We start from the raw sequence: 15,503 nt of genomic DNA, 5'->3' as shown, positions 1-15,503 counted from the left end.
TTGGCAGCTATTTTTGAGTTTAGTCTCTGCTTATCTTCTGATGAGAACATGTGAACTGTTGCACCAGATGCAGAAGTGGCTGCAAGGAAAGCGGTCGTACTGAGGGTGTCAGGTTAGTGCGACAGGTTATGCAACTGGAAGTGATTGGGTTGTAATTGGCCTCAGACTGTGAAAACGCCCCTGTTACAACTGTTGAGGGTGGGAGATGGGGTGCAAAGCGTAAGGGATTTTCCAGAAGTTTGGACAGTCAGACGTTACTGGGCACAGATTGTATCAACTAGAGCCATTTACCACTGCAGTTGTGTGCTGGGGTGTATCCCTACCATTGAATGCAGAATCCAAGTACACCCATATAACACTGGTTACAGGGTCAACCATTCCAAGGCTTAATCTGATATGTTGTGTTATGTTAGAGATTCAGCACTTAATAAACAACAATAATCATTAAATTGCTGTCCAGTCAGTACTAAGCTAAGAAAACAAGAAGTGCTTTCACACTACACAAAATAGAAAAATATACTGTACACAAGACACAGACTACACTAATTACAGGGTACAAATGGGGAACAGTACCCGTGGTGATTAGATGACAGTCTCTTTAGAGAGTGATATTAGCGAAGTGAGCTAAAGAACGATGATGGATTCAACTCAGATCTGTGTCGGGGGTGTGTGTCTGAAAAGTCCATTGTCTCCTTGTGTTTCCTTTGTTTGACCTAAGTTGGCAGGGTATGCCCAGATGTGGGTGCCTTGCTCACTTTGCTACTGGATTCAAGCTAGCCTGGTTGAGGAGGGGTTTTACCCCCAAGCCGGTCCCCGGATGCTTGTTTCCAGTCCCGGGAAGACCTGGCTTGGTAGTTCGGGCTGGACTGTTTCCATGAGGCACAGGGTCAAGACTGATTTACATATATAGTTGGGTCTGAACTGGGGTGGCGAAGTGAGCTAAAGAATGATGAATATCGAACCCAGATCTGTGACTCGGGTGAGTGGCTGAAAAGTTTCAGCGCTCTGTCCATCCTCTCTTTGTGTTTGCTTTGTTCGCCCTAAGTTAGCAGGGTATGCCCAGACGTGGGTCCCTTGCTCACTTTGCCATTGGATTCAAGCTAGCCTGGCTGTTGAGGGGTTCCCATGAGGCACAGGTTCAAGCCTAATTTGCATATAGCTGGATCTGAACTAGGGTGGCAAAGTTCGCTAAAGAACGATGATGGATTCAACTCTGATCTGTGTCGGGGGTGTGTGCCTGAAAAGTCCATTGTCTCCTTGTGTTTGCTTTGTTTGCCCTAAGTTGGCAGGGTATGCCCAGATGTGGGTGCCTTGCTCACTTTGCTACTGGATTCAAGCTAGCCTGGTTGAGAAGGGGTTTTACCCCCAAGCCGGTCCCCGGATGCTTGTTTCCAGTCCAGGGAAGACCTGGCTTGGTAGTTCGGGCTGGACTGTTTCCATGAGGCACAGGGTCAAGACTGATTTACATATATAGTTGTGTCTGAACTGGGGTGGCGAAGTGAGCTAAAGAACGATGAGGATCGAACCCAGATCTGTGACTCGGGTGAGTGGCTGAAAAGTTTCAGCGCTCTGTCCATCCTCTCTTTGTGTTTGCTTTGTTCGCCCTAAGTTGGCAGGGTATGCCCAGACGTGGGTCCCTTGCTCACTTTGCCATTGGATTCAAGCTAGCCTGGCTGTTGAGGGGTTTTACCCTGAAACTAGTCCCAGGATGCTTGATTCTTCTCCAGGGAAGACCTGGCTTGGCAGTTAGGGCTTGACTGCGCCCATGAGGCATAGGGTCAAGACTGATATGCATATAGCTGGGTCTAAACTGGGATGTCGAAGTGTGCTAAAGAACCTGATGGATTCAACCCAGATCTGTGACTGGGGTGAGTGTCTGAAAAGTTCCAGCGCTCCGTCCATCGCTTTCTTGTGTTTGCTTTGTTCACCCTAAGTTGGCAGGGTATGCCCAAACGTGAGTGCCTTGCTCACTTTGCCACTGGATTCAAGCTAGCCTGGCTAATGAGAGGTTTTGCCCCAAAACCGGGCCCAGGATGCTTGTTTCCGGTCCAGGGAAGACCTGGCTTGGCAGTTCGGGCTGGACTGTTCCCATGAGGCACAGGGTCAAGACTGATTTGTATATAGCTGGGTCTGAACTGGGGTGGCGAAGTGAGCTAAAGTACGATGATGGATTCAACCCAGATCTGTGACTGTGTTTCAGCACTCTGTCCATTGTCTCCTTGTGTTTGATATTTGCTTTTGGCCTAGTGGGGGAGAGTCAAATTGGACTTAAGGGAATGAATCTTGTGGCGTTTGCTCTTGCCCTCAGTCATAGTCTTGATTCTCCTCCCCATCCAGTTCAATACATTGTTCCCACCTGTTGTGGGCACAATGCTACTGTACCTCGCTGTTTGTTGTAGAATAGTTCACATAGTCTTCTCATTCAGGCAGCTTCTGCATGCTCTTCCCCAGCCAATGGGATCTCTATTTATGATGAGCGCTGTACCTTCACTTTGGAAAGTCATGGCAGCACCAGTCAGTCAGAGGTGTGCTTGGAGTCGCAAGGCTTGCAGTCATGGAGATATTGGCAGTCCAACCATATCAGACGTTCAAGCTTATCCTAGTGCTTCGGAACTTTTTGCTGCCACATCGCTATTGAGAATTCTCCTCTTGGCAGATTTCCGGACACTTTCTGCACAGGCCTTTGCCTCTGCTGACCAGACATTTTGGGCCACTTCACCATCTCACAACTTCCCAAATATAGTAGATTGCTCCCTGTGTGTTTGTAGTGATGTTCATCTTGTCGAGCCTCTTCACAACCTTGGGGTCTCTTGAGCAATGTCTCTCTTGAGCAATGTCTTTTTTTATCCACTGGCACCTACAAAGCTGCTCCTGTTTAGTCAGTCAGTCATTTTTCTCTTTTAAAGATAGTTACAGGCAGCCCTTCCTGGAACACTAGTTGACTCCTCGCCTAGGTTATTTTTCCTGAACCTGACAAGGGGCACTGACGGTCAGGACACCTACTCTGAAGCTCAAAGGTATTTCCGGGGCACCACTGATGTGAGAGCATAGGCTTCTGGTCAGGTGATCTTGACATACTTACTGGAAGTTTCTGCCCCATCTTTATACTCTATTTGCAGCCAGTCCTTGGGGTTTCCAGAAGTGCTCTGGGAAGTACTGCACTTTGTGGATTTCCATGCAGACTATTTCAGTCATGGGCTTTGTGAGTGTGATCAGGAGAGTGCTGGGAGTCTCCCAAAAGGAGCAATCAACAATAAAACCACAAAAGAAAGTGAATCTCCCCACTTAACTGCTTGTTAATGTGTGGTGCGTAGGGTCTCCCAGTGAACAATGGGACAGAAATGGGTAGGAGGAGATCCCTAGCTGCATCACAATAGTCCTGATGAGACCTCTTTATTCTAACCAGGGGTTCGACATACTATTGTAACAGACAAACCGGCAATGTATTTTTTCATCTGTTTAAGAAATTTATTTGTAGCACATTTTACAGTTGTCTCTTACTGTGATAAATGCCGTATGTATCTTTGGATTGTAGTACACAAAATCTTTGACTTTGGCACTGGGGACACGTTGCACAATGTTAATTATTATTACTGTAATTATGTTTTTTTTTTATTGGTAGTATGTTTGAATACATATAGATAAAATAATTCTTTAACTACCAGAGGTGGTTTGTTGTGTCCTAATTTTCAAATTCATTGTTCCTGTTCTTAGCGATATAAGACTATTTAGTCCAGTGATTATTTAATTATTGTGCAAATAATACCAATGTACGCCTCTATCTCTGTTCTTCTCCATGTAGCACCATACTCTTTCTTGCTGCATATTTACAGACATCATTTTCTTCTTTTATTTAGGTGGGCCACCCTTTTCTCTCAGTTCATTGCTATGCATCTTTACGCTAGGACGAATGCTAGATCAAGGAAACTGTTGCCAGCTTTCTGCCTTAGGGAATAAGCCCAATAGACCAATTTCCGCTTCTTATAAGTTCTCCAACTGTCCTGTTATTCTTGTTCAGAAAGTTAGAATAACAGTACCACTTCAGACCACTCAAGAAAGTCTGCACTGATGAGATCAAATGTCTGACATTTTATAGAGCCAGCACCAAGTAACCGGTTTACTCTTTCGGTGGTCAATTACGCAGTGCAGAAGTAATTAAACTGAATATATTTAAGTCGTGTATTCCACGAAACCCTTTCTGTATATCCCATGGCCTCCCCCCACTCTCATCATTTAATTTCCTTCCTGTGGATTATTCTTAGTTCCTTCTGACCTTTTGCAAACTGTGCTAGCACATGTTCCAAAGTGATATCTAGAACCTTGACACTAATTTCCTCCCATGCCAAATAGTAAATAGTAATTGTGACATTTTCTGTGTTGGCGCTTTGGTAGAGCTCGTCCAATGCAATATCAATAGTGACACTAGCTCCCCTCCTTGGTGACAGTCCCCTGTTGTCTCAATACCAACTTCAGTCGAGAGTGCAAGCTGGGACGCTATCTTATGAAGCCTCTGAGATCCTAGTGAGCTCTTTAGTGATATGGTGGGAGCATACAAACGGATATTGTATTGTATTTGTATTTATATAGCGCTTACTATCCCATATGAGTCGTCAAAGCGCTTTTTCGGCGAGTAGCACGCTACTCCGGGACCCATAGAGGATTAGTGTTGAATTAGTATAGTGAAATATGAAAGTCATTTTAAGTGGTGGATGGGTTAGTCAGTTATTTGGATTCAGAAAGATAGCAGAAGGATTGAAGAGGAAAAAAGGTGTGTATTTATATAGTGCTTGTTACCCCTGATGGGGTGTTGAAGCGCTTTTTTTTTGGTGAGTAGCTCACCACTCCGGAATCCCATAAAGGATTAGTGGTGAATTAGTTTGGTGAAATATGAAAGTAATTTGAGTGGTGGATGGGTTAGTCAGTTATTTGGAGTGAGAAGGATTGCGGAGGGATAGAAGGGGAAGAAAGGTTTGCATTCATATAGCACCTGTTACCCCTGATGGGTGTTGAAGCGCTTTTCTGGCGAGTAGCGCGCTACTCCACAACCCATAAAGGATGAAAATTAACACTACTGAAATAAACTAATTACACAGCACTGTCTTCCTTACACATCTTTGCCAATATATGAGTGCTCTACTCACAATCTTAGTGTGCTTTGTGTCTTTCGAGTGTTGCTTGGTAGCGCATTTGGAACCTCCCTCTGACTATGGCTCACTCTCAACTTTCACAGTTCCTAAACTTGCCTTGCATCCAACCACCTCACATTCCATTGAATCTGGGCCGTTAAGTAATAAAGTTATAGGCCTGGTTCTCCCAGCCCCCACTCGATTATCGGTATTTTCAGAACATTTAGCCTCGCCCTATGTCTATTTTCACCCCATACGAAATGGTGCTTCCAGATCTATGAACCATATGGGTTGAACCCAGATCTCTACATTAAGAAAGAAATCCGAGTAATATCGCTATTTTAGTACGGGCTATCTGATCCATGACTAATAGTTTTAGAGAATTCCAAATAGTAAATGTTCTCAGATGAAACTCAATTTCCAGACACCTGTTGATGTGCCTCTCTCATTTAATATTCCAGTTTTGTAAAAGCCGGTGTTCAGTCATTAGATTTTAGTCTATACGTTTTTTGACCGCTTTACCCTGAGGACAGATGGAGTCCCATATTTCTTTAGCAGTCACACTATGGGGGTCTATGCTTGTGTTGCCATCTTTTCAAAACAATAACCTTGTCAGCATAGAGAAACACTGTATGAATTCCGTCTACCAGGACAAACCCCTGCTCTTTGTACACTTTTCGAGTTATCATAGTAAATGGCTCTATGGTAAAAACAAACCATATAGCAAGAGGGGGCATCCCTGCCTAAAGCGCCAGTAAATGTTATGTGATGATTAAATTAACTTACCTGCCCTTTCTATGGCCATCAGGTTTGTATATAGCAATGTTATCCATCGTGGCCATTCATATCTCAGGCTCTTCTGCTTAAGAACGACTTACATTAATTTCCAACTGAATGTGTGTGAAATGCGTTCTCAAGATGTACAGCTGTTACAATAGCCCATTTACGTAAATCCCTTGGTGTCTCTTCCTCGATGCTAAACAGCCTTCTAATGTTCATAGTGGCCTTTCATGTGGGGATGAACCCATTTTGATCAGGGTAGATGAGGTCTGTAAAAAGTAAGTAGTGTTGTCTCACCAAAACTTTATTTAATACTTTATAGTCAAAATCTAGCATTGATAGTGGCCTGTAAGAGGCTGTATCCATGCAATGTCCTATGCGGCTTTGGCAGACACACTATCAAGGCCTTTGTCACAGTTGCATTTAAACTACCTGTCTGCAATGCAGCTGCAAACATCTCAACTAGTTGAGTCTCCAGAATCTCTTTATAAGTAAGATCAAATTCATTGGGTAATCTCTCTGTCGCAGAAGCCTTTCCTTTAGCCACTTCTGTATTGGCTTCCTTAATTTCACCGTCATTTATCTGGGGACCAAATATTTCTTTTTATTTATCTGTCACATTCTTAAATCCAAACAGGCTTTAATTTCCTGCTTATTAGCTTCCTATGTTGGTGCCTCCTCATTATGCAAAAAAGGATTTATAAATCTCAGACTGCGTTACACTACATATCAACTACCACCTCCAATTTGAATTATAGGCGAGTCTTTAATTCTTGATTAGTCAACTGGTTTCCTCTCCCTCAGTATGCATCCATGGCAAATATTATCCATGATTATTCCACCTTAGTTTTTCCACTATTGTAGCATACCTCTCTCTCGTCCTGTGTGAGGTGTTTGCCCACCATTGGACACTTGCCGTTCTTCTTGTCTGTGCAAAGGTTTGGCTAGATGACAACTTTTATCCTTTAGGGTATTTCTCTCTCACAATTTTTAACCAATACATAGCCTTCTCACCACTGCTTGCCACTCAATAGAGGTTTCAGAAGCTGTTCCCTGATTCTCTCTAAATTAATTGTGAATCATCTCACTGAGATTTTCTCTAAATGTCCTCATATTCCCCAGCATGTCCTTTTGGAGTCTCCATCTGCCTCATCTAAATCCCAGTATCAGCACATTGTGATTTGAGAGGGAACCACTTGCGAGGAAAGTGAAGCGGAAGGTTTTGGATTTCATATAGTAAACTGGGCAGCACCATAATTTTGAATAGGTCAGTCTGGCTGAGGGGATTGAGGGGGAGGGACTCCTTTACTCGCTCCAGTAGGGGGTTAATGTTTAGGGACCAGGTAATTTCAGAATGGAGGGATACCCAGATGCCGAGGTATTTTTAGGAGTGGCGCCTCAGGAATAGTGGTCTGCCAGTCTATGCATTCACACGAAGTATGGAGGGTTATCAGAGTGGATTTAGCTGGATTGAGGCTCAACCCTGAGGCCTCGCCAAATAGCCGAAGGATATGGAGGCCATGTGGACCCGACCATGCCGGGTCTGTAAGGAAGAGCAGGACGTCATCCGCATATAGCGCAATGCGATCCTCTGGTGCCCCCTGCCAGCGCCAGCCTCGAATTTGCATATCCGCCCGGATAGCACACACTAACCGCTCTATTGCTAGAGCAAAGAGGAGGGGAGATAGAGGACATCCCTGTCGGGTTCCTCTTTCAACAGGGAACGCCTACGAGAGTGCTCCATTGACCAGGAACCTGGCGGACAGATTGGAGTAGAGCACCTTTACAAGCATCCTAAAATGTGGGCTCTCTCCAGTACATTATTGAGATATAGCCAATCAACTATGTCAAAGGCCTTTTCAAAGTCGATTAATAGTTAGGCTAAATACGGATTGAGACGGTGGTGATGAGAGAGCGCCACAAGCAGTGTCTCGTGCTTCGGTGCGACATGAAGCCACATTGATCAGAGTGTATTAAGCTGGCAAGCACTTGTTTGAGATGTGTGGCCAGGATGGTCACGAATATTTTGCATTCGGTATTGATCAGTGAAATAGGCTGATAGTCTGAGCAGGAGACCAACTGGGTCTGTTTTGGGTTTAACCACCACCATGGCCATATCAATGTCCGAGGAGAATGTGCCCTTTCCGCCACCTCCTCATACAGAACATGGAGATGTGGGACTAGAGTCTCCCTGAATGCAATGTAGTATTCCTCTGGGAAACAGTCTGAGCCAGTCGTCTTTCGAGTTGCAAGCGACGATATTGACCCATCAATTTCCATCCTCAGAATACAAGCATCAAGGCCCTGGGCCTTTACTGCTGGGATCCTTGGGAGAGAGATATCTTGCAGGTAGTGGGAGCCGGAGTCTAGTGAACTCGGACGATCTGCAGAATATAACTTCTTGTAGTAGTCAGCGAAGGTCTGTCCTATTGCTGCTGGAGTGTGAGACATGTGCCCTTGCTTATCCTTAATTTCAGTTACTATTCGGTTGGCCAAAGGATGACAGATGAGCCTGTGAATCAGCTTGTCATTTTTATCACCCATCCATAAACGCTGGCAGTGGAGAACCTCCACATGGATTTGGCAGATACAAGTGATATGTGTCTTATTACTTCCCTCAGCAGATGAAGTTGCCGGCGTTCATCTTCACCTTTCGCCGTGGCAGTGCATCGCTCAATGGCGAAGGGCCTGAGCCTCTAATCGGGAAAGGCTCAGTTCTTTGAGATGCCCTTTTGCGTAGCCCTGGATCGTGGCCTTACTTGTCATCCACAGTGTGCCCTGGGATTGTACGGTGCCCTCATTAGATTTGAAGTAATGTTTGAGTTAATCCCCAACTTCCTGCTTGTACTCCGGATCTTGGAGGACCAGGCATTGAGCCTCCAAATGGAGCGTAACGTGCCCATAGGGCCCCCAACCTGGCAGAGGAGAGGAGAGTGATCTGATATACCCTGCGCTAGGATTTGGACATTGGTGACCAAGCGGCAGCCAGGGGCAGGCATAAAGATTGGATCAATACAGGAGTGGATAGGATCTGCAGCAGAGGTGTAGGTTGACTGAAGCTCTCTAGGGTCCCAAATGCACCAGACATCTCAGAGGCTCAATTTAGTCTAGGCAGTAAAGGCAAAAGTTAATTTGTGTGTGTTCTCTGTATTTCCATGCCTGTATTCCTGAACTTCAAGTAAACTATAACAACCCTCACCCCTGAACTCCCTCCTGCCCCATACTTTGTCCCAAAAAGCATCTGTTGCTCTAGAAAACTAACTAGAACTTCCTAACCTGAATAAAGCAGTGGGGCCATCTGTGGCATGCCTAGTCCATGTTCAACCACCTGAGGAACTTATGTACATATCAAGATTGCCTTTTATAGCTAATATTGCAGATCAAACAACACACAGCCCTGGGTGAATCCACATCTCCAAGTTCACAGTTTTGAGAGTGTCAACAGTAGTCCACCCTGCTAACTTTTTCTCAGGGTGTGCTGCCATCTCCTCTCCTGGAGTGGAGTGCCTGGCAGTGTCTGGAGTTTAGGTCTACCAGGGTCCAACATCACAGTCTACTCAGAATTAGATGAGTCACTGAAGGATTTGTTACTGGTGGTGGTGTGTCCACTATCCACTGTACAGCCAGGGGCGTCCCTTGCAGCTGCTCCTTCGCACTCTGGAGTTCTCAGAGTCCTAAGCATGATCTGCCCCCCCTCCCCCAATGGTCCAGCTAGGAATATTGGTCTTGTTTATTGAAGTGTGTGTGTGTGTTGGGTGGGTAAAGGATTTGCTCCGTGATCCAGGCCTACGCTTTCTACAGTTGCTCAAAAAAGAAGATCTTATTCTGAAAAATCACTTTTACATTTTGCGGGGCACAAGCATCCCCCCCACAGGAGCATGCATTTCATGTTCATTGCTCTGAATTCCTCCTTTACATGCTGAAAGGATTTGTGCTGCAACTGTATGAATTTAGCATAATGTGCAAAAATTGAAATGTTATTTAAGTCAAATCTCACGATCTGTTTTTCCTGTGCAACCTTGATAATGGAGGAAATGGGCTATTAATGGACAAGGGGGTGCACCAGGCAAAAGATTTTGGGCAAAGGAGTGATGCGCCTGCTCAATCATTAAACAAGAGGTGATCCCATCTTTCTGGGTGAGCATCGCCAACCCTGAATCTAGGAAGGCCTCAGGATGCGTACAATTTGTCACCTAGGGTAGGCCCACAAACCTCAGATTATTGCAGTGGGAGCGGCCCTTTGCTAGTAGTTTGCTGTAGCTGCTGCACTGTCTTAGCAGTGTCACCTCAACACCCACTGCTCCTATCTCTGTCTTGATCGACAGTCTAGAGGCTTGGATACCCTGGAGGATTTGATCTGTGGATGTATTCGGTTGGGACTCTGGTGTTGCAGGAGAACTCTGCGAGGACTCCTACAATGCTCCCGCAGGGATGCAAAGCGCCTTAGTGTAGTTGTCTATTTTCCCTTGCTTGGTGATCTCCTTGTGTCATGACAGAAGAATGCGGACAGTACGGTTCTAGGAGGTTTTAGCCAATCCTGAGTGATAGCTTGTGTGTTCCTTCGTGGCTTACTGTAAAAGACCCAGCAGGTGCAATTGATTGCAACTTGGTATTCTGCTTCACACTGACAACTTCCTCTTAGGTTTTAAGATGCCTCTGTGTATTATGCACAAGGAATAGTACCAGGGTGTTAGGTGTATGGTCAAGTCGACCTATGAAGACTGGACCAGGTGAGCCGGAGATAACCTCCCTATGCAGTCTCTCACTTATTTGGATCAGCCACTACGATCCTGCGCCCTAGGGTCCCTGAGGAAGAGGTGTCCTGCCTCACGATCCGGGACGCAACTGTGCCCAGGCAGATGTGCATACATGGGCGCTAGAACATCCCAGGGAGAAATACAGCTCGCTCCCACGAGGCTAGGACTGGAGCTGTGCTGCGGTAGAGCTGCAGACACTTTAAACATGCCTATTTAAAAGTGGAATACTCTGCTAAAACATTTTCCATTGATTTCAAGCTGAAAATGAATCGTTAAGAGTAAAATAAAGTGCTGCAAAAATGGTGCTAAATTTCCATATTTGTGCTGCTAAATTTCTATATTTGTGCCGCAAAATTTGCTAATCCATGCCACAATATCCTGCTGGGTCTGACTATACTTGGTGTGTTGTCACAAGTAAAGCTAAGGATACCAACTGAGGACCTAAGTCACAAACTGCACTTTTGAGAATATTTACACTTTTGAGTAAGTTTACTACTTATATGTATTCACAAACTGCACTTTTGTATTATTTAACACTTTTGTAGCAACTTACACTTTTGTAGTAAGACTACACATGGCACTGCATAACTCTCCGATAGAAAATAATTGAGGTAGGGACTTAAAATAAAACTCCATAGGAAATGCTATTGTTAAATTATTTAATATAGTTAAAAATATATATAAATTCATGATAAAAAGAGAAAAATAGTACATACTTATTATTCAATTATAAAATATTTAACCTACAAATGATAAAATACAAAGAATATGCTTTTTTTATTATGAACTATTTAATAACCTATTGCATACGTTTTTAAATATTTTGTACTTGAATAATAAATACCTTCTATTTTTATATATTTTTTAACATTAATTTTAACTTAATTCAACATTTATTTCCTATAGGGTTTTATTTTAAGTACCTGCCTCGATTGTTTTGCATGCAAAAGTGTTGCAGTACCAATGGTTGGCCCTGTGTAGTCCTGAACCTACTGCAAAAGTGTATGGTACTAAAAAAAATTACGTTACAGCAAAAGTGCAGTTTGGGAATATAGAAAAGTAGTAAACTTACTCCCAAGTGTAAGTTACAAATTCCTTCATGTGTACTGCGGGTTTTAAAATTTTTAAGTATACATACATACAGACAGCAGAAAATAGAGAAGCAATTGGATAGTTACCTATCCCACCTCAGTTTTAACATGGTATCATTCTCTTTCGGCTCCAATCCATCTAATTTTATTAATGCTGCCTTACTCCTTTCTTTCCTGCTACTTGAGTGCAAAACCTATGTGTCCTCAAACATTGATGCTTTGGGTTCTCATTTAGAGTAGAAAGCTTTTCCTATTAGGCTTGAGGGAAAGAGGGTCTTTAGAGCAGCTTCTTTGCTGTTTCAGTTGCGTTGGTCTTTAGGACTGAGCTCATCTTTATTTGTTTTTTATTTCTCTGCAGTGATAGAGGAAACGGAGATGTGTACTTTGGATCTGTTCCGGCCTCCTGTACCTGAAGGAGAGGTTACTCTGTATGAATATAACAATGAACTGGTGCCTGGTGCAAGCTACATGAGTCCACCTGCTACGTTTCAAGCTCAAGTAAGAACCTTGGCCTCACATTATATTTTTGTGGCATCATAAGTTGTACTAAAATGCACAGAATGTCCATGTGGAGATGTATATTCAAGAAGAATTATTAAGTAGAGCTACTTAGAGTCACATACTTAAGTACTGTATGCTACCCTAACAGAAGGATTGTTTTAGGCTCAGCCCCTCAAAACAAGATTGGTTGCAAGTTAAGTCGTCAGCAGAGCACGGCATGATGAGCTATGGTGTTCAGGCTCCTCCCTTCATGTCTTATGGCTCTTAACTGAACATCCACCAAGCAGCCAGGTTCTATTCTATCGGGATTTGGTATAGAGCTAAATCTGTCATCTAGAAAGGTATCCTGGCACTGGTATGGGAGGACAGACTGAAATATCTATGTTAGTGGAATGAGACCAATTTCATTTTTTTATTTAAATAGTTTTTATTCACATTTGACATTTTAATACAATACATAACATACCCCCCCCCCTCCCCCCTAGGAGACCAAGGGCAAGAAGCACCTTCGGTTGAACCACCTTTAGTATATACGTTGAAGAAGTAGACTCTCGCAGCGTGCAGATTTGATAGCCCAGAAAAACAAAAAGGGAAAGAAAATAAGGAACAAAGAGAAAGAGATTCACACATCCACTTTCGCCTTAGGGTTATTCCCTTAAATATATTACCCTTAACTGTGATCTTCTATCCAGAGTAACAATGGTTCCCAAATCATCATTCCTCTTTGTTTTTTCTTAGATCCCTTGTTCTTATATATGGCCACCTCCACGCTACATATGGCAAGTAATCTAGCCCTCCATTGTGTGGAAGATGGCGGTTGAGGATCAAGCCATGCGGTGGCTATACACAATCTAAGAGCTGCCATTGCTAACAAAAATCAGCCCCTGTTGGTATATTGGGCGCTCAATTGCAGCCACTCCTAAGATCATTTCTTCACTGGAGATAGTAATTTCTACCTGCAATAAATCCGAAATGAAATTAGATACTTCTATCCTAAGGTTAGTAAGTGATGGGCACGTGGCGAACATGTGAATATCATTAGCTGCCGCCAATGAACAGCGTGGACAAGCAGTTCCCGAGCCGCTGGCCCATTTTATACGGTGTGTAGTAAAGGGCAAAAAATGTTTTGTAGAATTGTGCTTGCACTTTTATTGACATTAGCAATGTTTGTGCAAGCTCTAGCGCTCGCTCCGGTATTACTCGCTGTACAGATAGGTTAGTCTGCCATCTAATAAGATGTTCATCAAGATCATCCGGGAGAGTACTAATAAGGTCCTTATATATTTCCCCGATTCTAGGGGTAGTTTCCGAACATAATTTATCTATTGCTATGATATTTTGGAAATGACAGCGCCCCCCCATTTTCTTTGACAAGAAATCCCTAACCTGTAAGTACTTAAAAAAATCCCTATTGCTAACATAGTCATTACGAAGCTCTGAGAAACTTTTCAATCGGTTTTCGATATAGAAGCAACCTAGTTGGGTAATCCCTGCCCTGACCCACCTAGACATATAACCATCATGAAATATCTTAGAGAGATCAGAGTTGCCCCTAATTGGAGTATAGCATGAGAAGCGTCCCAACCCTAGGAGTTTACGGATATTGCTCGAAAAGGAATGAGACAAATTTCAAGTGCGTTGCGAAAAGCTATATGATCAACTAGGTGATGAATGTCCAATGGGAGTATACTCCGATGTATGTCTCCCAGGTAAGGAAAAGAGCGACCATCAGCCCTCATTTTCTTGATATTAGGATGTTTTACAAGAAAGTGGGATGCAGAACTCAGTGAGCTCCCTGGACCATAATGGTAAAATCAAGGTTAAAGTGATGGCTTGTATGCAAAAGGCAGAGACTATCTGGTTATAGGGTGCCAAACTAAGGTTAGGTTTAAAGGAGAAATATTGTCAGGGGTGTGGGATTTAATAAAATATCTACTTGTCCTTGGGGCAGGTTGCTTCATAAATCCACTTGTCCTGTTACAAAATCCACTTGTCTCTTTGGTGCCATGTAGTGCGTTGACAAATTATGGTAGCAATCTCATTATATAAGAGCTCTGATATATCCTCTCTGATTAGGCTAGGGCTCATACCATTTTAGAACATTAGAATGTGGAGCACTCTATTGAAGACAATGGAGTGCCCCGCGCTTCTACGGGCCAGTAAAGGCCCGCAAAGCAACATTCCAATGAGGTTTTCACAAAGGCCTCTCGGAGCCGGAGGGGATTTAAAACACCTCGAACTCTGAGATGCCTTAGTTTAATTTGTCAGAACATTCTGCCCTGTAGTGGCAGGATGTTCTAATAGCCTTATAGTCCTTCGTAGCTGGGCTATACCGGCTATTAAAGTCCCCCTCCCTTGTTAAAGTCCCTCACCTTCGGCCTGGGCCTTTAATCCTGGAGCAGGCCTTTAATAGCCGGTATAGCCCGCTACAGCGGGCTATAAGGCTATAGTAGTGTTTGAATACTTGCAATCCTCTTATGTTGCCACATTTCCGCAGATCTACATACTGGGGCTGAAGGTAGTGGTAAGCAATAGTTCCAGGTTTAGAATGCCCTTTGAGTCTGAGCAAACCTACTAACTTGCATGTTTTAAGGTTTTTCAACAACTCTTCTCTAATCTTTTCCCATACTGATAAATGTTGGAACTTTTCTCCTGACAATGGCAGACGTAAACCTTCTTCTAGAGTTGAGAAAAAAGTGGTTGAAGGGAAATGAACTTGCAAGCACTCCGATTTTTTGCAAAAACAAATCTACTCATGCATATTTGCTCATGCTAAAATGCAGTTCACAAATATTTTCTAGGAGTACTATTTCTTGCCCTAGTTCTGTAAATACTTGTGAATTCACAAAAGCGGGATAGCTGCACTTAATGCAAGGACATATACCATGGGTGCACTTTTAAAACTTCCTTTAATAATTGGGCCCTTAATTTGCTCTGGCATTGACAATAACCTTTTGCGTTAATTAAAATTCTGTCTCTCTCTCTGTATCGACTGGCTTCACTGTGAGTGACAGCATTCTGTTCTTTCACAAGGAGCATATCGGCACACAAAGTAGTTTTGTTCAGTGCCAGTAACTACTGTGGCAGTGTGTGCTTTTTGAGCCCAATAATTTTTTTTGCTTTTGCCAATGTTTGTTATAATGGTGAGGGCCCTGCAGCTCCCACACCAATAAGGTTTTACAAAAACCATGGCAAAACAATTCAAACATTGACAAAACTAAAAGCTGACCAACAATTTCAGACCTACT

At 43.4% G+C, this 15,503-nt stretch overlaps 1 protein-coding gene across 1 annotated transcript in view; it reads left to right on the top strand.

The window, feature by feature from the left end:
• Positions 1–15,503, top strand: part of AAAS (aladin WD repeat nucleoporin) — a 444,387-nt gene that overhangs the window by 12,965 nt on the left and 415,919 nt on the right. The window contains exon 2 of the mRNA XM_085654670.1: positions 12,113–12,252. Within this exon, the coding sequence (XP_085510796.1) occupies positions 12,130–12,252 (123 nt within the window). The 5' untranslated portion in view covers positions 12,113–12,129. The remainder of the gene's footprint in view (positions 1–12,112; positions 12,253–15,503) is intronic.

The sequence above is a fragment of the Triturus cristatus genome, chromosome 4_1, assembly GCF_964204655.1.
Source record: "Triturus cristatus chromosome 4_1, aTriCri1.1, whole genome shotgun sequence".
In the NCBI taxonomy this organism is placed as follows: Eukaryota; Metazoa; Chordata; class Amphibia; order Caudata; family Salamandridae; genus Triturus; species Triturus cristatus.
The sequence above is the reverse complement of the archived record's forward strand: the minus strand, read 5'-3'. Positions and strand labels throughout refer to the sequence as shown.